General features: G+C 44.4%; 1 protein-coding gene across 4 annotated transcripts; it reads left to right on the top strand.

Moving 5' to 3' along the window:
- Positions 1-3,064: 3,064 nt before the first annotated feature.
- Positions 3,065-24,785, top strand: ano1a (anoctamin 1, calcium activated chloride channel a). Of its 4 annotated transcripts, XM_067248705.1 has the most exons (27): positions 3,065-3,340; positions 5,987-6,180; positions 8,742-9,086; positions 10,766-10,864; positions 10,970-11,005; positions 11,107-11,258; positions 12,200-12,254; positions 12,672-12,723; positions 12,874-12,929; positions 13,048-13,089; positions 13,923-13,987; positions 14,280-14,414; positions 15,289-15,449; positions 15,862-15,944; positions 16,067-16,078; positions 16,577-16,648; positions 17,308-17,382; positions 17,480-17,681; positions 17,780-17,891; positions 18,013-18,070; positions 18,208-18,308; positions 18,535-18,677; positions 19,957-20,109; positions 20,229-20,281; positions 20,698-20,882; positions 21,138-21,243; positions 22,174-24,785. In XM_067248705.1, the coding sequence occupies exons 2-27, from the start codon at positions 6,064-6,066 to the stop codon at positions 22,408-22,410; spliced, it is 2,907 nt and encodes a 968-aa protein (XP_067104806.1). In that variant the 5' UTR covers positions 3,065-3,340; positions 5,987-6,063; the 3' UTR covers positions 22,411-24,785. The 4 variants fall into 4 exon arrangements, with proteins under 4 accessions (XP_067104806.1, XP_067104808.1, XP_067104807.1 ...); XM_067248707.1 differs by lacking the exon at positions 10,970-11,005; XM_067248706.1 differs by lacking the exon at positions 16,067-16,078.
- Positions 24,786-24,883: the final 98 nt, after the last annotated feature.

Raw genomic sequence — 24,883 nt, 5'->3', positions numbered from 1 at the left:
CACACACACACACACACACACACACACACACACACACACTCACTCACACCACCCCCACCAACCCCATTCTCTTTCCTTCTGTGTGAGAAAATGTCATCCCTGCAGTGGGACAGTCACTAGCAGCCTGTTTTAATTTTAGACATGTCATGACAGGATGCTGGTGTGGGTTGTGTGTGTTTTGGTGTGTGGGAGTGGGGGTAGTGGTAGTGGTGGTGGTGGTGGTGGTGGTGTGTGTGTGGGGGGGGGGGTAGTTGCAGCAGGAAGGGAAAAGTCCCTAGGAAATTGATATTACTAAATACATCATGTAACTTCTGCGATATAAAATTCCTAAACTCAATGTACAAATATACATTTGGCTCAAGCCCTCTTCTTTTCTGCAGTTCTTCTTAAATACCAATGTTTAAACATATATATTTCCTTAAACAGCTCTGTCAAACCAGTGTGATAAGTTTGACAATATTAACATGGGGAAGGTTGTATCTCACCACTGTCCCTCCAGACAGTACTTCCTTCTGTTTTTGTGTGACAAGTATAGCAGGGAGAGGAGGAGGAAATAGGAGGGGGGAGGAGGGTTGAATGGGTCCAAGGTCAAGTTGAAAACATGGGGGAAAGAGTTTTTTTGTCCTGAATAATCTCATTTCAATTGGAGTTTTATGGTGTCCTCCCTTTCCACTCGATCCCTTTCCCTCTTCCTAACCCCCCCCCCCCCCCCCCCCCCCCCACACACACACACACACACACACACTCCCTCATGCCAGAGTATTTTCATTTATACATACAAATGTGTTCCATAACATATAATTTATAATGAATACCATTTCTCTCCCTGACACAATTATGATTGGGTCACTGTAATTGCTCACCTCATCATTAATCTCCAACCAATTCACACAGTTGTTATTATGAGCCCATATACAATACACAACACCAAGCCCTCAGATCAACATTCAGTTACTGATATGCCAACAGCATATGTTTATACTTTCCTCCAGCTGTTTATCATACTCCACGAAGTGTGGTAACTGAATAAGTGTACTTTAAAACCAAATACATACAGTGATGCATGTTTGAAGGAGAGGGAGAGAGATTTGTTGTGAGTGTGTATGCACGTCTGTGTGTTTGCACAAGTGTGTTTTTACGTGGGAACAGCAAAACAGAACACATGGTTTGCATTCAAGTAGAGACTTCCTGTTGGTGCTTTTATGTAAATTAAGAGTACACTATGAGGAAAAGGCTCTAACAAGACATCAACTTCTTGTGTGTGTTTAGGGCAAATGTTTCTTTAATACTTTCTGAATCCTTTACCCTCCTCTGCAGTTAGATATATGTTCTAAATAAATTGTAGGCTTGGTAAGACTGTTTCTTTCCAAATAATTATAGTCAATTGTTTATCAGTGTTTTAAGTAGAACCCAGAGAATGTTAGAAGAATTTATAGGCGAATTCTTAATAAATGAAAGAGTTCTATGGGGAACCATCCATAACCCATCCATAGGTTTTGGAAGTCGCCTTTCTTAAAAGGGGCCAGATACATTAATCTGAGTACACATACAACTCAGTCTTTTAATCTCCAATAGAGGATTAAAAAGTAAGCCTTATTTATCTAAATATGAATGGTAATAAACACATAGAAATGTATGAAGGTTGTACTCCCAGAAATATAACCTGTGAAAGCTGCCAGTAAATTGTCTGACATGCAATTTTGAATAAATAGACATAGATAGATTGCCAGACCAACCACTGGCAACCATAAACTACATTGTTGTTACTGTGTTCTAACCACTCATGTTATGAGGTACATAGCCAGAGCCGACAGGTGTGTGAGACCTGAAGTAAGTAGTAAATTGTCCACTTGGCCTCTACAGCCATTTGAGTTGTGAAGTAGATCAGTCTTCTATAATGTAAAGTGGCTGCCAGCAGTTCCGGGTGCTAGGTGCTAGTTAAAAGACAGGGTGTGGTTGGTAACCTGATACCCAGGTGGGATGTATTGTGTGGAGGAGGGGAGGGACAGGTTGAAAACCAATCCCTTGCTCTTAGAAAAACAGGTGTATAAAGAGGACAAACTGGATTTGTACCTGTGCAGAGATCACCCACACACCTTAAACCTGAATGTATTGTTGACACACGGTCTACGGGATCTTAGCTTCCATTAATAAAAAGTTGTTTTTGTCGTTGGATAAAGAAGTCCAAGGGGCACATGGATGATGATGATGATGATATCTCTTGTTCTTAGCTGACCTGATCCTCTGTGGGATCTCTCCCCAGCCCATCCTATTCACAAATATTCAGCCTTGTGTAAGCAAAATTTGTTAGGGAAAAGTATTCTGAAAGACTCATTGTTATTTGCATGCATTCTGTGAGCTCGTGCAATTTATCCAGTGGCCGAGCGCTCAGGTCTCTGCTCCCGCCCCTGATATCAGATAGCAAGGGAAGCCCAGACCTCTGGGGGAAAAAAAACTGTTTAAGCAAATGTATTTTCTGAATTTCATACAGCTTAGCCCCAGCCCTAGAATAAGTCCTAGATCCAGCCCTCGCCTCTACAGCCTCAGCACCAGCTCCAGGGCCGGCTCGACCCAATAAACAAACTAAACATTTATTTATGGGGTCGGGCCCCCCAAAAAACCGTAGTAAAAAAATTGCTTTTGCTAAATAAAGAGCCCCCGACACAATTTTTGTTTAGGGCCCCCAAAACCATAGGGCCGGCCCTAGCTCAGGGTTAGTCATAAACTATATCCAACTTCAACCCAATATAGTGTGATATGGCCCTGATCTCAGATTAAAATATCTGAGATAAAATCACCTGTAAAGGGTTTATGATGATGAAGGCCAAACTAGTGTTGCTATAATCGGTAGGGTGATTGGTGGGCATGGTATTAACTATACAGGAGATTTGTTCTGGCTTTAGTGTTAAAAGGATCTTATGGAATCACTCGGGGTCCATCTGAACATCATCCGTATGTGATCCCCTTCTCCAGTTGCTACACGCCTTTTGGAATGTTACAAGGAGGAGTCAACTCAGGTGCAAGTGTTGTCAGAGTCGCATTCTAGTCAGAGTCCAAGCCTGGAACTAGGAATCCCATCAGAATAGGATCAATCTAAATTCCTCAGGTAGATTGGTTAGCCTCGACTAGGTTAGGGGCCATGCAGTGAATTTACTCAAAATCTCGCCATATGCTTAGCTGACGGCATTCATATGATCTTATATAGTCTTGTATAGGAAGTAGCCTACGAGACAGGCTGATAAGAGTTTCAGAGGTGAGCAGCGCGAGAGGAGGAGGAGGTTGATAGTTCCGCGGTGCTCCTGGACAATAACACATCTTCTATTGTCTGTCGTGACACAAGGTAATTCTTTCTGGGTGGTGGTGGGTTAAAATAAAAACTGCAAATGTAATGTAACTAATCTTGTTTCTTTTTCTAAGATTTTCTTCAGCGAAATCTTATCAACGTTGTACTTCTTATAGACTTAGTGTGTTACAGAACCCTTTGTAAAAACGTGGGAATCGGTTGCAGTTTCAGCTTGCCATAAAGTCGTATTGAATGGTTAGTTGTAAGGTGTGCCACTTGTGAGTTTCCATCGGTGAGTCCTGAGCGAGCGTATTCACCGGTTTTATGGCGCTACAGCGGGGTTAGCCTCCATGATACTGACACTCCAGAGTCGCATAGTCTGCACAGTCCCTGGATGTTTTTATTTATATTTGTTACTATGGTCTACATTAATTAAAATGCTGGTCCACCAATCGACTGAGAGCAACTCATGCCGGACTTGTGACCGCGGGACGAAGATAAATCACTTTAGACAAGATGACCGAGCGCTCTTAGCACAATTAAGATGAATAGCTATAGCCATTTGAAATAAAATTGTGATAAGTCCACTTTAATTTAAAAAAAATTGATTTACGCACAGGCGCGTAAAATGCAAACTGGAGAGATGGTGTCCGCATTCGGATTTGTCCCCTAGATGCGCTCTGGCGTGTGGAAGCGCCCCAAGATATTAAAGCTTCGCCTCTGACCTTAATCACGACAAGAAACTCATCTGTGACTGTCACTCGAGACTATTTGAAGACAAATAATTTCTTGGTCACAAAGTTTGCACTTTTCCGCGGGATAGGTATACCTTATTGCCAGAATTAATAATGTCTATTAATTTGATCGCCGGAAACATAATCACGGTACTTGGCATGTCTACAGTGTAGGCTATCCCATGTATTGGTATTGTGTCTTGCTCGAATCTTTGAATCTCCAAAACACATAGTATGCAGGAAGACCTACGTAAAACGCGTGCTGCCAAAAGCACACAGTCTACCGCCTACAGGCTAGCTGTCCATCTAAAAACGACAATAAATGTTTTTTTGTTTTTGTTTTTTTTTACAAAATACTTCCTTGCAAAAACATACATTAAATTCTGACAAATTCAATACCCCACGGCTAGCACTGTCCCGTGTTGTAGGTGCTGTTAGATCGTCGCGTGGGCGGCACCAGCTGGCTCGCTTCTCGCGCTCCCCACGCCGACCGTAGTGATGCGCAAAGAAATGATGCTGAAAACCCAGTTGGCACGACGCACGCGGTGGGAGGGAATACATGCTATAAGGCGTGTTATGATGTGGGAAACACAAATGGATTAGAGCGGGGCTATAGAAGCACAGCGTCTTTCCCTCCGTAAAGACTCTGCAGGTTGTCCCCAACACGCGGACAGAAGGCGGCGAGGCCGGAGACGCGCCGTGGGAAACCCAACGTTTACATGCAACGCCATGGCACTAAACCCACAGGCGTAGTGGGTAGTTCGACCGCAGGCTAGATGGTTACCGGAAAGCGGGGGATATAGGAATATAGTCTTGGTTTGTCCGGTTTTAAGTATCTAATGGAAAGACGAGGTGACGGAAACTACCCGGTGGAGACCGTTGACAGTCTTGATAGGAGAGGATCCGGTAAGCTGTCTCGTTCTGAGAACACACAATTTAAATGTCCAAACATGTCCAAACATTCAAATTGTGAGAACAGCACCATATATTAATATTGCATAAGGATAGAAAAGTCTCGAATGAACTGGAAAGTAGGCTTTAATTCCCTGATTCAACAAGCTGTTCTTTTTCTGTGGAATTTGGAATGATCCTCTATATTTTATCACACGATCACTTAACAAACATGATAACTATTTTTTGTATTTGTGTAAGATTCTTGACTAATTGATTGTTTGGTTTCTGTGCACCTCGCAGTGCTGCCTATTCCAGTCCAGTGTTCACAGTCATCGTCACGGTCAGCATGGTCACATCTATTGTAGTGAAAAGATGTAGAATGCTGGAAGGGCTTGCTTTGTGCTCCCTCTAAACTGCACGCTCACATTCACCAGCAGGAGCCCTGCAGCAAGGAGAATGTGATGTCACAATTCAATGACTTTGAAGCATTTGTCTGTAAAGACTGAAAACTTGTCATTCAGACCTGCTGGAACCATGCAGGCCAGTGCAAGCCCAGACCCTAGTCTGCAGGACCTGGAATTATCAGACCAACACCTTTCTGCGCCATACAGCCCCCCCTGTATGGCGCAGAAAGGTGTTGGTCTGATAATTCCCGGTCACACATAGAGCCTCATAGGTCACACAGAGTATTTTTTGCTGTGCTTCTGCTGTAGCTTTCTAGACCTGATTTAACACTGTAACACAATTGCAACCCCTGCACGCGAGGTGAGAAAAGTGAATATGAGATATTTAAATCAATATTGGAACAGGCTTGCTTTGGAATGGGTGTTTTATACGACCCACCTGGGATGCAATTTCTCATAGAGGGTACGCAGTTACAGTAATAACGCATTCCAGGCAGCATCTACTGGCATGAAGCAATTTTGCAATGTATCGTACCTGAGCAGACATCATATAATTCAGCCAACCATTACTCATTCATCTGCCACCTGAATCACTGGCACCTTAGATCCAGACTGGCATGTCTTTTTGTTTGGTATTGATTGAAATGTACTTCAAATCCCCCTTCACTCAGGCTCTCTCCCAGGTGAGACCTTCATTGTTCATAACCAGCCTGGAATAAGTCTCCCTGAGCAGGAGCAGAGTGCCACCATGAGGAGTAAAGACAACTACGTTTCCGTCCCGGTGGAGGAGAAGTTTCCTGAGCCGGGCCTTCTGGGAACCACCAAGGACACTCAGGACGACTGCTACAACCAGTATGACTCCATAGTAAGTACATAGTGCTCTCAAACTGGACCCAATGCAACTCAGCCCCACAGAACACAATACAGCTGAAAGGAGAACAGAACAGGGGTGCGTTTCCCGAAAGCGTCGTAAGCCTAAGTTGATCGTAGAATCCATCGTAGGACGAATCTTAGTTTTACGGGCCGTTCCTAAAGACATCGTAGCTAAAGTGTCTCTTGAAAATTCGTAACTTTTGAAAGTGCATAGATTAGCCTACTCCTTACGAGCATGTTTGGGAAACGCAAGTAAGAAATATCGATGGTTTTGTTTTTTTGCTCGATCGTTGCTACGATCCATCGTTGTCGGGAAACGCAGCCCAGAGTAGTAACAAACCAACCCAGGCAGAAAACTTAACTTTATTACCTAACCCAAGCCAGGAGGAACCGACCCAACAAAACACAACACAACAGGGCAGAGAATGACACAATTGGTCCATTATTTTTACTCTGAGGTATTGGCACTAGTCTGCTTCTGTTTGTTGTTCTGTGTTCTCCTGTCCTTTGTTTTGAGTTCACTCTGCTCCATCCTTCTGCCTCAGGAAGTTGAACACAGTTCCCTTATGATTTGGGTACTCCTGCTGTACACGTTGATGATACTTCCTGTTCTCTCTAAATGCCTTCCTTAAAACGGCTTTGATGCTGAGCTGAGAATGCAAAAATGTAAATAAGGGATGAATCCTCTGGTTGTACTCTGGGGTCTGCGTTGGGAGTACAACAATCTCCACCAAACCTAGACAACGCTGATAATTATATTAGCAATAATTGCTGTGTTAATAAACATCCCCAAAGCCATGTCTCCGAAGCCTGTTAATAGCTTTTGAAGTCAGCAGAGAAACTCCGGTGAAGACCTTTGTAGATGTAATGAGACTTTAATTGTTTTTAAGGGATAAAAATGTACAGGGAAAAAGTTACTGTTGGGTTCATGGATTAGTGTGCTGAGAATTCTGCATCTTGTCAGCTTTAGACACGATGTTTCAGGATAAGGTCCCCAAACTAAATGATGTGCTGATGTAATACCCCACCTGTGTTGCGTTTAAACCAAGCTGGACCAGCCCTTCATTAGGCTGTGCTCATGTTCTGTATCTGTACACGCTATCACAGGTATGTAAAGTACACATGATAACTTTACTGCATAAATTATCATGCTTATAGGGCTTATCGAGGTTATCTCTGCATCGTGTTGATGAAAAGAGATGTTCTCTAGGCTACATACTGTCTCTGCTGCAGAGCTGTTTATCATCGCTAAGTGTGCATCCTCCATGTTCAGTCGGAGGTGGCTGGGTCAAGTCCCCTCCCTCAGGTCACAACTGTACAGTGAATCAGCGTGGTCATTAGACCCTGACCCCCCCGCCACCCCTCCCCATCCCCACCTCTACTGAGAGTGATAATGTATGCTAATATGTGATCTAGTGTATGCCTGATGATGCCTCTGTAGACCTAGGCTGAATAATTGCTATGCAGGCTGGCTCTGTAGAGTTCTGCTGATCTCTGCTCACAGCCGCTGCAGGAGGGTGTGGGTGGTGGAGGGAACTCTGGTAAGGACGCTGGAGATCTCAGTTCCTGTGTCTGTAAACGGAGCTCTCCTATTGGTCCTCGGCGGCATACTGTGCTGTTCACAATGCATCCTCCTCCCGACCTGGAGGGACTTCCTGTTGTGAGGGGGCTGAGGCTGGGGCCGATGGGGCTGCTCTGTGTGGGGAGTATCAAGGCTGGATTGTGTGTCTGGGCTGAAGAAAAGCAAGGGTGGGTGTGAAATACTGGTTGATGGATAGAAGATGAGAACATTTGGTGAATATTGTCCATTTCATTTGCCAACATATTCAAGTGCCCATAGCCTGGCTGGTAATACTCATTCTTGATCCTTATAGAGCAGCCTAGCTCCCTTCACATCTTTGTTATAAATTCTAGTATATGTACTATAGTCCCTAGACTCTAGGGCCTAGAGCCTCAACATTAAAAACATAAATAGGAAATGACAAGAAGATAGTGTGTTTTTGGGGGCTAGTGTGGCTTATGTGTCACTGAGGACAAATACCCATCTCCAGAACAAACAGCTGCTGATTACACATTTTCTCTGCATCATTTGCACCCCACCTCCATCTCTCCCCGACCTCCCTGACCCCTCCCCCGACCTCTACATCCTACCCTCAGCAGCACTGTCATGTTTAATCTGTCACCATCTGAAGTAGCCTGACGATAACCATGCCATTAAACTATAGCATTGTTGTTTTTATTAAAGCCAGAGATGAGGTCAGCCCTCACAGGTCTAGTATTATGGGATGGCTCTCCATGATTTCTACTGTCTGATTGGATACCCTAGTTAATTTCACAGTCGTTATGACTTCGATGGGATTAGGTTACTTTATGACATAACATGTGATATTCCTCGGTAGATAGATAGATTATTATCATGGTATGACCTAACATAAAGTCTGGGAAACTGCAGGTCTCACCTACAGTTTAAAGATGCCACGTGTCTAAAATTGAGCTTTTTACACTGAAACTACAAAGCCATGTGCTCACAATTTGGTCCCCTCCCTCCCTCAGTTGCTGAACTCCCTAAAGCCAGACGGGGCCCCGCCAGATCACGGCCTGGGCCCGTACTTCCAGGATGGCAAGCGCAGGGTGGACTACGTTTTGTCCTACCAAGTCCAGAAGCCTACCAGTGTGCGGCGCAAGCCCTCGCGCTTCTCGGACAACGCCCTGGTCCGAGGCCTGCGACGCAGCCTGAGCTGGACACGGAGCCGCCCTGCCCCGCCACCCCGGCAGGACCCAGAGCTGGCCGCACAGGAGAACCGGCTGGATTACCATGACGATGACCGACGCTTCAGACGACAGGACTTTGAGGAGAACCTGATGGAGATGGGACTAGAGCTGGAGCGGGATGAGGGGGTGAGGACTGGTGAGGTAGAAGAATGGAGGGGTGAGGTGAGGTGAAGCAGAAGGAGGAAGGTAGGAAGAGGGGTGGTGAGGTGGTGGAGCTGACAGGTGAGGAGATGTGGATGTAAATGGGAGCCTGCTGAAGATGGTTGGTAGGTGTTGCAGAGGTTGAGAAGAAAGGGGGTGTGTAGGGCGGATGAGGTTGAGGAGATGGAAAAGGAGGTTGGGGGGAAGGAGGGGATTTCTAGACAACTGACACTTGCCTGTCTGTTGTCTATGTATTGATGTTTGCTGATTACGTTCTCTTTAGCAACTGAATAGCACATTAAATCACCTCTTACTCAAATTGGTTATCGACACAGGCGCTCCCCAGGTTCAGTACCCTGACCAGGGCTGCTGAGGAGGGTGAAAGTAGCTGGTGCTCACAACTTGCCCCGAGGAGCTGCTTGTGGTAGATATGTCGGTCTGATAGAGAAGACACTTTTCTGACAAGAATGTGGTGGAACAAGTCTCCACGGCGACACAACGGACCTTTGTTCTCACTGTTGTGGATCCATCTTTGTATTTACACTGTAACAGGCTTTTTAACACCAGCATACCTCCACCAAGATTCAAATGCCTGCATAGAAACAACTAGACAAACCACCCCATCTCTCTTTCTTTCTCTCCACCTTTCTTTTGTTCTCTCTCTACCATCTCTTTCTATCTATAAAATGATATGATGAAAGAGTATATATATATATATATAAAATCTCTTCCTCTGGAGGGAAAAATCTATATTTTTCTGTGAAAAATACAGCGACTGTAGAATAAGACAGTTTTACATAGTGGGTAACATGTACAGCTAGACATCAATATGAAGCTAAGGAGTGGAGAGGTGTGGACAACCATCTGACAAGCAGAGAGATCTCATGAACACACACCCTTACCATAGAAAAGTTGATTGACGAGAAGGAAAGTCTTTACCATTGAAACCACCACCCACATCCCTATAATGCATAGTTTACTACACAAACAAATACACCCCCACACACACACACAGAAAGGTATTGAGACAATCATCAGGAAGAACATTTGTGTGAACGTGCGTGTGAGAGTGTGTTTGTGTGTTCTGTACTGCAGTTCAGACTGACTGCAGTACAGTCAGTCTGCAGTGTTCGGAACAACAGACAGGTCAGAACCTTGGAGTGGGCCGGGAGGATGGGAGGATGGGAGAGGAGGTGGAGGGAAGGAGCGCGGGAGAGGAGTAGTGCAGGAGTGGAGGACTGGGGAAGTGGTTTGGTGGCGCAGGAGAGAGGGTCTTATATAAGCACTGCTGTTTATACAGGAGACAGAGGAGGTAACTTCTGTCCTACACTGTATATCCTCTGTACTGGAGATACGGAGGGGGGGGGGGGGGGGGCGCAGGCAGCTGGAGAAGAATCAGTCAAATCAGGTCATTAAAGTGGCTCTGTAATACCATTATACTTCCTATAGATTGCGCATGGAAGATTATAGAAAAGCAAATAATTGGAATGATTGGAAAGTAAAGTCATTGAAACAGATTATTGTAATGTGAGTGAACTGAATGAAAGGCTGATTGCAGATAAAGCTATGATGGCAGGTATGTTATGTGTAAGGTTGCAGTGTGGAACAGTATTCTATTACTCAACCACTTCCTTCCTTATGCCCGTACATGTCTGTGTCCCCAGAATAAGATTCCTGGGATCGGCTTTCTGAAGATCCACGCCCCCTGGAACGTTCTCTGCAGAGAGGCAGAGTTTATGAAGCTCAAGATGCCCACCATGAAGGTCAATGTCTATCAGTGCAAACTACAATTCTGCCTTTTATGACATTAATTGTTATAAAAGAGCTGTAACACAAATAAAATCATGGTTTGATTTGATTGGTGATAGGAGGAAGATCTACCTTATAAAATCAGCAAATTACAGGTTTGATTTGAATTATCGGACCGTCAACCACATTGGCTGGGGAACACAGTTGACCGGTTGTTTTCCTCCTCGGTGCCCACACTCCCTGTTCTGTCCTGCAGGTGTACGAGGTGAAGCAGGGGAGCAACCTGGTGGAGAAGGTCCGGCTGTTCATCCACAAGGTGACGGCTCCCCTGCACCCCAAAGTGGATACCAGCCGGCAGCAGAGCGTCAAACCGCTGTCCCATCCTTTCTCCAGAGAGAAGCAGCACCTGTGAGTATCAATACTTAACATCTAATACTCACACCGTGGCCTGCTCATCTGGGAGTACTGATACTATACGACCTCAATACATTACTGTTCAAAATGCTATACGACCAGACCCTAGTTTGGTTCAAAACACGCGCTCTGTGGAAACGTTAGGCCTCTTGATCTGGTGACTGATCCACTGCAGATATTTATAAAGGGGTTGGATTTTCTTTCTGTCTGAATGTGGGCCAACTGCTAGTGCCAAGATGTCCCTTGGTGCCTGTGTTCTCTGTCGCCCTGACACGTTGATATGGAGAGAAAGACACTGCTGTTACAGGAGTACGGTCAGTGTGGTGAACCTCTTGACTGTAAGGAAGCAGGAACAGAATAAGTGGAATGTGTTCAGGAATGTTATTGTTTAATTCAAGTGTGTGTTAGTGTCTGGTGCAGGAGCATCCTAGCGGTGTGTCTGTGTGTGAGTCACTGTGTTCTTCTACCACAAAATTGATTATATTTTCATGGCACCTATAATTCACATTTCAGGAGCAATGACAGTAATCACCTAGCCGACGCTAGCTGGACTGAAATGAATGGAAAAGAAATAGCTTGAAACCTTTTACACAGGCTTGCATGCACAAACATAATTACGCACATGTGCACTAAGGGACGTACACAAATTTGTGTACCCACACACAAACACTTGAGGGCACACACAGATACATGCACGTACACACACTGCTGACTCCTCTGTCATACTGACATGTGTAATAAGGATCTTACAACTGCTACAGGCTCTAATCATGCAGTGAAACCTGCTGCAAAATGCTCTATGGCTGGCTTGAAGGTTGACTGACGGAGTATCTGGATCGTTCATGCCAGCATTGCTGGCATTCATGACCGATTTATTGGGTTCTGGTTATTGTGAAAGGATTTTAAGAGGATAGTTGTTGTGTTTTTGTTCACAGGTTTGATCTTTCAGACAGAGAATCCTTCTTTGACACCAAGACAAGGAGTTCTATCGTAAGTGTGTGTGCGCGTATGTTTGTGTGTGTATTTCTGTGTGCAAAGTGCCTGTCAATACAGCTGGCCTCCAGAGCACCACTCCATTAGTTGAGTGAAAGTGTCAGTAGATTAGAGTCAACATCTCCATGATAATGTGTCCCAGAGTAGTTCATGTCTGGCACAGGAACACTAGTAACACATTTTAGAAATGACCATCTACACATACTGTCAATTTAGGTGTATTTTATTGTCTCACCCACTGGAATGAAGCCAATTGGACCAGTCTGAAATGTGTCAACTGTGAGGTAAATCAAATGTACCTGGAAAGGGAATCATCACAGCTGTCTAAGATAGAGATCCTGCTGTGGTCTGTATGGTGCCTGTGTAAATGTGTGATCAGTGTGTGCATGTGAACATATTTCTGTCCCTGTCCAGGTCTATGAGGTCCTGAAACGCACCCGGTGTAGTCAGGTCACTTACACCATGGGTAAGACTTCTCTCTACCTCTTGAACGAATCCTCTCCATCTGTCCAGAAGCCCATCTGTCCACAGCCAGAGCTGTGTTTGGTTTGATACTGAAGCTTGAGTGTGGGATTTCCATGTTAGAAAGTGAAGCTTCTCCATTTGACTTCAACAGGACTCACCAGTCTCCTTGGTAACGCTGTCTACATGTCTGCCTACCCTCTGCATGATGTGAGTGTTACATCACATGAACTAGACCGGCCCACGGAGCTATGCTACATGTGTACATTTAGTTATTTTAGTCATTTATGTAAAAACATGGCTGTAACCACGGTGATCTGTGTTACAGGGAGACATTGACAGTCCCACTGATGAGGCAAACGACAGGAAGGTGAGAGGTTAAAGGTTACAAGTGCACGCACATATACACACACACAGTAGCAGAGCTCTAATATGGAGCTGCTCTGACTTTCACCAGCAGAATAATTATACTGTTTGCCCGACGCGTTGGATGTGTCACCAAGGCAACCGCTTTCATTTCTGTCTGGGCGGTTTAGGAGCATAAAAGCTCACACACTTGCACACACTCACACAAGCGCACACACACACACTCACATACACGCTCACACACAAACCACACACTCACACATAGAACCCTGGCTCTCTCAGTACTCTAATATGGAGGGTAATGCTGCTGAAGTTTGAAATTGCTTCTCTTGAGGCGGTTGTGATTCTGTAGGACCTAACAGCCCATTATGTCCTTCACTTGACCTTGGGACATAGAGTAATGCATCATCCTCCTTCTCCATGTCTGGGGTGGTGGTCAATCAAATAAATAGTATACATTCCTGTATTAAATAATAAAATAAAAAAATCATAGTAATAATAATAACGGTAATAATTTCAATACATATTTTTTTTTAATTATCATCGTATAAGTGTTACAGCAGTTATACAGTATCCTGTAGTTGGAGGAGACCTCAACCTTAACCTGAAGTCTCGTAGCTGCAGGACAGTTTGTTGGTGAGCTACCCTGAATGTTAGGAAAGCACAACGTTCCTATGTGACAGGCTTGGCTCGAGGGGGTGTGATTCACAAACACGCACACGCTCAAACATATTCACACACAAACACATGGACAGACATCCACAAACATCCATAAACACACAGTTTACATTAGGAGTTTTAAGGTTTTTCTTGTTTGTCCCTCTATGCTCTTTGTAGCTGCTGCACGAGGAATGGGCAAGTTACAGCGTGTTCTACAAATACCAGCCCATTGGCCTTATCAGGTAGGAACACCACCCGTACCGGAACATGGGAACTCACTTTACTAGTACAATAACAAAGGAACCAACCTAACCAATAACGGAACATAGGAACCCACCTTGCCAGTGTCAGAGCAAAGGAACCCTCCATTCCAGAATATAGGAAACCACCACACTAGTAACAGAACACCACATCAAATACCATCAGAGCTTCATGGATTTAACTTGTTTATTAACTGTTGGTTGATTTGATCATATCTGAGTGTGTGCATGTTCGGGTGATGTAAGGGTCAGTGAACTGTCTCGTTTCTTATAGGAAGTATTTTGGGGAGAAAATTGGTCTGTACTTTGCCTGGCTGGGTGTCTACACCCAGATGCTGATTCCTGCTGCCATCGTGGGAGTCATCGTCTTTCTGTATGGCTGTGCTACCGTCGATGACGACATCCCCAGGTGCACTCTCCTACTCACTCACTTACTCTCTCTCTCTCTCTCTCTCTCTCTCTCTCTCTCTCTCTCTCTCTCTCTCTCTCTCTCTCTCTCTCTCTCTCTCTCTCTCTCTCTCTCTCTCTCTCTCTCTCTCTCTCTCTCTCTCTCTCTCTCTCTCTCTGTCTCTCTCTGTCTCTCTCTCTCTCTCTGTGTATCTCTCTCTCTCTCTTTGTCTACACACACACCTACACACACTATCACTGAACACAAACACAGTTGGACCAATCAGATGTCCTGAGCATGCCTCAGAGAGGCATCGTGTCACCATGAGGACTCTCTAAGTGACAGCAACAGAGGGTGGGCTACACACACAGTGCGACAGACTGATTCAGGATTATTTCTGTTTACCACTAAACAAGGATTTAAATTTGTATTTTTAGATTTTAAATCCAGACGTGTGCTGTCCTAGGGCCAGATCAGGAGTATTGTAGGCTGGAATGATTCAAAACCCAATTGTAGAGGTTTTAGAGGGTCTATAGATTTTTGTCTGTCTCCTCTTTAATCAGATAGATTCATTTGCTGCCTCGTTAAATTGACATGTACATTTATTCATTTATCAGACGCTTTTATCCAAGAGAGAGCTTTACAAAAAGTGCATAGGTCAATGATCATAAACACCGAGATAGCCCCAAACATTGATGAACTGTCTGCCTCATTCAGGCTTAGTAATGAGTGTGCTGTAATGAGCTTGATGATGTCACCTTTCCACCTCCCTCCCTGTCTCCCACTCTTTCAATTATTCTCTCTTCTTTTCTCTTTTTCTGTGTCTCTCCCTAATTCTCCTCCTCTTCTACCCGCTCACCCGTCCTCCCACTCCCGTCACCCCTCCCTCCCCAAGTATGGAGATCTGTGACCCAAGGAACAACATCACCATGTGCCCCATGTGTGACCGGGCCTGCAGCTACTGGAAGCTAGGGACAGCCTGTGGCACAGCCAGGGCCAGCCATCTCTTTGATAACCCTGCCACTGTCTTCTTCTCCATTTTTATGGCTCTCTGGGGTAAGGATGCACACACACAATAACACCCACTCAAACACACACGCCCACACATGCACGCCCACACACATGCATGCACACACATACGCACACACAAACATCTTTCATGTCTTGTCAGCCTGCCTTGCCATCTGCCACCCAGCAGTAGAACTAGAGCAGGGCCAGGTCGTCACAGTTACAGAGGGATCGTTGGCCGCTGACATGCAGAGACCTCTCCAGACCCCTCCTCCTACAGCGTCTGTCTATATAGATCTTAGCTTCCTACAGGCTGGAGACTTAACTGAGTCATGTGAAACCATACCTTACGGTTATGGAGATCCATCTTGTCTCATCCCACACCTGCCACAGCCCTCTTCTCTGCACCTGTTGCCTGGGGTGGTGCTGATGTTGTTGTTGATGTGCTTATCTATGCTAGCTGCCATGTTTATGGAGCACTGGAAGAGAAGGCAGATGAGGCTCAACTACATCTGGGACCTGACAGGCTTCGAGGAGGAGGAGGTGAGCTCAATACCTGGGTCCAAATCACTACCAAGAAGATAAAATATTAATATTAAACATCATTAGACTTTGAGACATCCAGTGATTGTTCTGTTCTCTCTCTGTGTTTGATGTTCCTGAAGATGGCTGTCAAGGTTAGGAAAAATATGATTTTGTTTACCGAACGTTAACCTCTAAAACCTTTTGCAGAATGCTGACACACAAAACTGCAAAAACTGCTACTAACAATGATTTAAATTCCCCCCTATATTTTACACCGCTCTCTATCTCTCTGTATCTCTCTTCCTCCTGTTGTTTTAATCCTAAATATTTAACTCTGATGCCCTGACTGGAGCTCATATGAACCTGTTTCTGCTTCTGACTGAAAGCTGCTGCTGCTACTGCTTCACTCACTAACACTCACTCACTCACGCACACACTCTCACACACTCTCTCTCACACACTCTCTCTCACACACACACACACACACACACACACACACACACACACACACACACACACACACACACACACACACACACACACATACACACACACACTCTCTCTCACACACACACACACACACACACACACACACACACATACACACACTCACACTCTCTCTCTGACTGACCCTGTGTCTTTCCCTTAAGGACCACCATAGAGCTGAGTACGAGTTCCGGGTCATGCAGAAGAGACTGAAGATGGAACGCCTCTCCCCTGAAGTATGTCCTCCCTTTCCTTGCTTCCTGTCCCCCCTCTTATCCTCTTCTTCCTCTCCTCACATCTCTTCACCTCTCCTCTTCCTTCCCTGCCCCATATCCTGTCCTCCTCTTATTCTCTCCTTTCTTCTTCCAAATATCAGTATGTTGCAACCTCAACAAGATTCTTATGTCTGTCAGTTGAGCCCTTTGGCTAGCTAGATAAAAGACACACACATACAGTACATTATCTCTGTGTCTCTCTCTCTTCATTCCTCCATCTTCCCTCTCTCTCTATTCCTCTCTCTGCACCCCCAGCCTGTAGCTTGTTATCCAGCCTTGCTCATCTGGAAGGCCAGTCTGTGGCAGTCCTGACCTACTTATCAGAACACTCCTATAGGATTTGACTGACGCTGTGACTCCAAAAGGCTGCATTATATTAGCCTGGCCAAGCCACAGTGCACACACACCCCGGGCTACAGCTGGGCAAGACATGGAGGTTTTGCGTGTGTTTGTCTTGGTCTAGCGTGTTTCTGCATGAATACAAACAGCTTGAGACATACCTACTGTCTGAGGCCTGTGGTTTGTGTATATCTCTCAACATATTTTGTACATGTCTGTGCTTGCATGTTGTGTCTATGTGGATGTGTGTGTGCTTGTGTGCGCATGTGTGTGTGTTTCAGACGGAGAAGGTGAAGCTGACGTGTACTGACAGGATGCCAGCCTATCTGACCGCCTTGTTAATGATGATCTTCATGGTAACGCTCCTCTCCACCAGTATCAAACTGTCAGATGCCACAGTCAAGCCAGTTCCGCTTCTTCTTTCCCCAAATATCTGTTGACCTCTCTCTGCAGGTATGTGTGACCTTTGCCATCGTGTTTGGGGTCATCCTGTACCGGATCTCCATCAAGGCTGCACTGCACATGAGCTCCTACCCTGTCGCCCGCTCCAACATCCGCGCCACCGTCAAGACCACCGGAGCCATCATCAACCTCATCATCATCATCATCATGGACGAGGTCTATGGGTCCGTAGCACGCTGGCTTACCACACTGGGTATGCTACTGGTTTGAGTATAAAAGGGGATGGGTGGGGCTAGGATGGGCACCCAGAGGTTTATTGTCATTGGCTGGTTTTTTGTCTGTGTGTCTCAGAGGTTCCGAAGACTGACAAAAGCTTTGAGGAACGTCTGATTGTCAAGACCTTCATCCTGAAGTTTGTCAATGCCTTCACTCCCATAGTCTACCTGGCCTTCTTCAGGGGGCGGTGAGTGGCTCCCTCCATCACTCTTTCTGTCTTCTTTTGTTCGTTCTCTCCTTATTTCACTCTCTCTCTCTAGAGATGGATCCTGTCTCTAACCGTGTGTTTACATGTGTATTTTCCTAAGGCTGGTGGGTCGCCCTGGAAACTACCTGTACGTCATCGGTTCCTACAGGATGGAGGAGGTGAGAGTTTCATCCCATTGTTCACAGAGAATCCCATCTGATCTAGCTAAACAGACACATGTCTGTTGGCCTGTCTAATCTGTGATTTGCATCTTTCTGTTTGATATCATCTGTGCTCGGTTGGTCTTGTCTGGCAGTGTGCCCATGCAGGCTGTCTGATGGAGCTGTGCATTCAGCTGTGCATCACCATGCTTGGAAAGCAGCTCATCCAGAATAACCTGTTTGAGATCTGCATCCCGTGAGTATGCACACACATACAGTACACAAAGACACCCCCCCACCCAACACACAAACGCAAACATACTCTTGTACACACAACCAGTTATGTGACGCAATACAATGCAGTAAAGGCACTATCATGATCTAAAAAGATAATGGTTTGGGACATATGCCCATTTTCTTTTGTACTCTACTAAATCACCCACCAACACCCCCCACCCCACCCCACACCCTGACACAAACAGAAAGCTGAAAAAGCTGATCCGGAGGAGGAAGTCAGAGATGGACTCCCAGCAGGAGGCGGAGTTTAACAAGACACTCCAGCGCCATGAAAAAGACCACTTCCTGGGTCCCTTTGTGGGACTGACTCCTGAGTACATGGAGATGAGTACGTACTAATAACTAACCTTTAAACAGAAATACAAAACTATACATTATAAACCAAATACAAGTACTTAAAGTATATGTACAAATTATTTAGACTCCTGAGAGCCAGCAATTAATTGAAGTCTTGTACAGTGGACATTGGTTTTGGGCTAGTAAAGTAGCAAGCATACTGTCATTTATTTTTATTTATTTGAGAGGACATTCGACCTCTGATTGACTTCAGGAATAACCATGTACTGTAATTCTACTTAGTGAATTTAGTTATAGATCCATAACCATAGCAAAGTCTTCAACTTACAATATGTTTATTGGCCTAAACACTTTCGGTTATGTAAAATGTGAACATTAAAAAGGAGGAGGAGAATGCGCTGATCCATCTCTCTCCGCAACTATACTTATTTCACTATCCTTCCATCCTTCCTTTACTCTATCCCTTCACCCTTGATCCATTCTTCATTCTACACTTTCAGATGGTAGAATGAAAGTGATCCTTAACCTGTATAAAGGTGGATAAATGATATCAATATAAATTACACATGCACATACATATTTTCCTTCTGTTAAAAACACCAAGACTAAACTAGACTACACACTACACACTCTAAACTCCTTTATAATTGATGTTTCGGAATAAGGAAAGATTATTTATTTGTAGTGTCAAACATCTTTTCCCCAATGTTGATATAGGTCATTTAATCTGGATAAAAACACTAATGAATGATACGGAATCAGCTTGTCTCCATTGCCATGGTAACAGTGCTGGTTGATAGATGAGCAAAATGACCTTTAACCTGTAGTTAGATGGACAGTGCTATTGGATTGAGTGAACAGAGTATTAGTAGGGCCTTCAGCAAAAGCAGCAGTCGTGTAATGTGGGAGAGATTGACATGGACAAGCCTGACATAAGGAGAAAGATTAAAGGCTTAATGTCCTGAACCCTCTTTCTCTCAGCTACTATTTCCTTTTCACTATGCTTCCACTACTCTATCCCTTCCCCCTGTCTTCCTCCATTCATTTACATATCCATCCACCCCCCTCCTTCCATCTCTTTAATCCCTTCATCTTTCTACTTATACACCCCTCCACACGACTGTGATCTCTCTCAAGCCATCCATCCATTCCTTTTTCCTAACATCCATCCAACATCCCTTCATTATACACTTTCACCAGATCCTTAACCTGTTTAAAAAGTGGTAACATTTGGAAGCTGAAATTAGAAAACTGTTCTGCCTAAATATCCAAAAAGACTTGGTCTAATAGTAGATTTTTCCTTGTTCCAGTCATTCAGTTTGGGATGGTGACTCTGTTTGTGGCCTCGTTCCCACTGGCTCCTCTGTTCGCTCTGCTCAACAACATCATCGAGATCCGTCTGGATGCCAAGAAGTTTGTCAATGAAGTCCGTCGACCAATTGCTGCACGTGCCAAAGATATTGGTAGGTGTCTAGGATCTCCAATCATAGAGCCGTCCAATCGTAGAGCTGGACTTGGTTGTAACAGGTGGTTCTAAGTGTTTGATCAAGACCATTGGTAACATGGACTTCCTATCTTCCAGGAATCTGGTACAACCTTCTGAGGGGCCTCAGCAAGGTGGCTGTCATTGTCAATGTGAGTACCTGTCTGCTAACCCTTACCAAACCCTGGCCCCAACCCCAAACTCTCTGCTACCTGCTCCTACACTGGATATCAACATGTACCTAATGCTTTATGAAGCCTTTTAACTTGTCAGTGCTAAGGTGAGTTGTCTCTGGGGCCTTTCTGCGTGGAGTGTGCATGTCCTCCCTGAGCTCACAGAACAGATCGCTCTCCTGCCCATGTCCCTGACCAGGACATGAGATCCAAACCCCCACGTGGCTGCCCACTACTGTTCCTGCTCACCCTGGAAGTTGGACAGATGGAATGGGGGGGAAAGGCAGAGAGAGAATTTCTCCTGTGTGTTCCACCGCTCCCTGCACACACGGGTGTTTGTTTTTACCACAATGTGAGATCAATAAGGAATGTTCCTTTTCTCCTCTCCTCTACAGGCATTTGTGATCTCCTTCACCTCAGACTTCATCCCCAGGCTGGTGTATCAGTACATGTATAGTTCAGACGGCTCCATGCACGGCTTCGTCAACCACACACTCTCCTACTTTAATGTTACTGACTTCCAGCCAGGCACCGCCCCTGTGGAACCAATGCACCTGGGTTACAGCGTGGAGATCTGCAGGTATGGTGTGTGTGGTATGTGCGTGTGGGTCGGTTAGGGTGTATTGGGAATATGGTGTGCGAAGTAAACAGTTGTGCCTAATAGACAGGTTTATAGAACTACTCCCTAGTGCAGCAATGTGATCCTTTATTGATTCTGTTAGCTAGATTTCCAGCCAGTGCCATTATTGACTACACTAAATTGCCTACCACAGCTGGCTATCCAGGACCCAATTTCAATTAGTGTGTGTATTTGTGTGTGTGTGTCTGTGTCCAGGTATAAAGACTACAGAGAGCCCCCTTGGTCCAACGAGTCTTACGAGCTTTCTAAGGAATTCTGGGCCATCCTGGCAGCGCGCCTTGCGTTTGTAATTGTATTCCAGGTCAGAGGCGTCAAATGCGTGTACTGTAAACACTCACACATGTATAGTGCATGCTGTACATCCGAAACATGCCATTCATATTTGATTATTGAACGTAAAAAAAGCGCTGTTGTGTTATCTTTGGGTCATTGTGACCCTTCAGTCAATGTGACCCCCCCACGTGTTGCGACAAATTTACCTCATACAAAAATAAAGTGATTTTCTTTTAACAGTCTCACACCCCCCACAGCGCGAAGGTTAAAATAAAATGCCTTTATTTGTTTTTGTATTGGGTAAAGTTGTCGCAGCACAACGATGGGTCGTTGTGAACCAAAGGCAGCACAAGGGTTAACAGTCTTCCAAAAAAAAAAAAAGGCCTTGCACTAAACATCCATATTTCATATGTGTACATTGGTAAGTACTCCTCGTCATCCATGTTTCAGAGAGTCAACATCGCGGAGTGATTTAGATGTGAGTGTTATGAAACTGAGAGCTCTCAGTGGTGCTGAGAATGGAGGGCTGTCTTCAGAACCTGGCTCTGACAGGGGATGTGTGAACAGAACCAAGTCCATCATGTAGGATGCCATGCAGAACACCTGTCTAGCACTGTCACTCTGTTGTTATGCTCTCTGTGGAACCTAGCCCTTGTGTAGAATGCTATGCAGAACACACATACTATGTGATCCCTGTAGACACCTGGACCTCTCTATTCTATTCCTGGAGGAGAAGAGACTCTTCTCTCTCTGTTTTGCATTCCATTATGGATGTATGTCTTGTAGTTTTTGATTTACTGGTAACGGTGTAATGTCAAAATGTTATATATAACTATAATGGGGTCTCCCAATAGTTGAGTCTATTGGGATGTTTGTACAGATCATTCATATATAATTCCAATCTATACTATATTTATTAGAGTACATATAAAGTGACAGTTGTGTCTCCTCCATATAGAACGTGGTGATGTTGATGAGTGACTTTGTGGACTGGCTGATCCCAGACATCCCCAAGGACATCAGCCTCCAGATCCACAAGGAGAAGATCCTGATGGTGGAGCTCTTCATGAAGGAGGAGCAGGGCAAGAGGCTTCTCCAAGACCCTCCCCCACATAACCACACAGCCAATCAGAGCCTGAGTCAGCCTCGCTTGCGCCCCTCTTCCCATACTTTCACAAACAGCTCTAACTGTTAACTGCTAACCAGCAAGCTAACAAGCTGGCCCTTCTGTCTAAAACTCTAGTCTGGTCTTGTCTGGTCTAAAGTGGACTGGTATGGTCTGGACTGGACTGGTTTAGGCTGGAATGGGCTGGACAGGGTTATGATGACAACTGTACATAGCAGAGACTCTCTGCGTCTACAACTGCTCCATTCCCCTGACTTGTAACAAGTTGTATACAACCTGAACCCATGTCAAATTTTTGCTCCAACTTAGTTTTCCACTTGTCCCCTTTTTCTTTCCACTTGCCTGCTTAAATGTTCGTGTATAGCCCAAGGACACGGGGATACTTTAGGGGAAAGGATGTAGAGAGGGAAGGGTGACGTCTCTATGACGGTCAGGTATTTCACAGATCATGAAGCCTTGCATCCTCTTTTTATGAACAATGAATTTGGATGTTGGAGAATACTTTTTCTTTCTGGTATTCTAACTTCTTTTGTAACATTTGCCTTTGTATGAGATCTAGAGGATGTCGGGGCACAGATTGGCAGAGCTAAACAAATCCTGACCTTCTGTCAGTCTGCTCTCTGCTCCTCTCCACGTCTCTGTGGTCTGGGCCTGTCAGTCTGGTCTCTGTGTAATAGTATAGCTCGTAACTCATTTGAGAACAGCTGTGCAGCTGTGCAGGGAAACATGAACAACATGAGAAAATCTTGATTCATGCCAACTGGATCAAATGGGACTGTGTCTGTTAGCTAAACAAAGACAACAGTTGAGGTAAGATTAACTGTGACAGGATAATTGACTCTGGGCATGGCGCAGGATTTAAGTGCCAATGTATTGCTCAAAAACTAAGATTATAATCTACTACTTCTTTCATATATTTCAATTCTATTTTTATTTTAAATGGGGGGCTTGACTTAAAAAGTAAAAAAATTGCGAGACTAGAGGAGTCTGTGGAGGAGAGGGCAATATTCTGTCATTTAGTTCTATATACTTTGCTAATTTATTTGACTTTTGATATTTACTCTGCATTTCATATGTCAGAGATCTGTTGAAATTCAAAGGTTTCTAAAGACCTTTCTGAGGGTCAGTGTCATGTTAAAAACCCATTTGTAACCTGCACTTAAAGGGTCCTGAAAAAGTACAATGACTGAAATCTGACGTTGCAGTGACATCATCATGAGATTGAGTGGTAGGGTGGGGGCTGTGTTGCTGTTGCACAATCTGATTCTGACTGAATGACTAGAATGTCAGGTTGATGTCTGTGTTTGGGAAAAGGACTGATGTTAGATCCAGCCTCTTGTATGTTAGACAGATTTACTAGATAGAGAATATAGCTAGAATCTTACATAGAAATAGCGTGTATGTATTGTGTTTAAGTATATAGCATACTATACAATAGTACAAAACTAATACTGTTGAAGATATAGTACAGGGAATGCTCATATTGAGGTAGTAGAATGTGCAATAATTTATGCCAAGATGTGTACACTGTAGATGTTCAGCTGTAGATGTATTTGCCATTACACACACCCACACACACTCCTCCCTCAGACCACTGGAATGTATAATTTACTTGTAAGATATCTTTTTCAACGATTCTGTCCTACATCTACCTGTATTTGTGTGTAACAGATGTTTCTGTGGAACAAGTGGAAAAATGGTGTCCACAGAACAAGGGATCGATAAGGAAATGCACCAGTAGTTCCAGATTTTCTGCCATTTCTCACTCTTCTCTTTTATATGATCTTTGCTGCTGTAGATAAAGGAAGACAGAATGATACCAATAACTAGACTTTGTGCTTGACTTGCAACCAATAGTCAAATCGATTTCAAACACTCCAGTGTATCCCTGAGGAATCTGCTCCAACTTAACCGTTGTGTTATCTTCGGGTCATTCTGACCCATCAGTCATTGTGACCCACCGTCGTATTGCGACAACTTTACCGCATACAAAAACAAAGTGAAGCATTTTCTTTTAATCGTTGGGCTGTCTCAGACCCCCCACATTGCAAAGGTTAAAAGAAAATTATTTTAATTTGGTTTTGTATTGGGTAAAATTGGGTAAACACAACGATGGTTCGTTATGAACCTTTGGGTCATGTGACCCAAAGGCAGCACAAGGGTTTTAAAGAAAAACATTTACACTCTGGTTGACTTTATCGGTAGAGTAGAACCAGAGCAGTTTAATCTTAATATTTTGGTTACTCTATTGCTTCTTTATTCCCGATGTTGCTGTTGGACAGCTCTGTTGATGTCTATTTATATTGTACAGCACTACAGTTGGGTTCTCATATCTATGAGGTACTCTGCACAGACCTCTCTGGTAGGTTTGTTTTCCAGGAGTTAACTGATTGCAAATGTATATATTTGAAATAAAATAAAGTTAACTCAAAATTTACTATGTCCTGCTTGTGTTTGTGTCCATTGATATTCATATGAAAACCAGGAAAAAGATGACAGGGAAGATAGATTAGCTGGGGATCTGTTTTGTCTTATTTTAGCA

Source organism: Osmerus mordax, chromosome 13 (assembly GCF_038355195.1).
Source record: "Osmerus mordax isolate fOsmMor3 chromosome 13, fOsmMor3.pri, whole genome shotgun sequence".
Classification (NCBI taxonomy): Eukaryota; Metazoa; Chordata; class Actinopteri; order Osmeriformes; family Osmeridae; genus Osmerus; species Osmerus mordax.
Note: the sequence above shows the minus strand (reverse complement) of the source record. Positions and strands in the feature narration are given on the sequence as shown.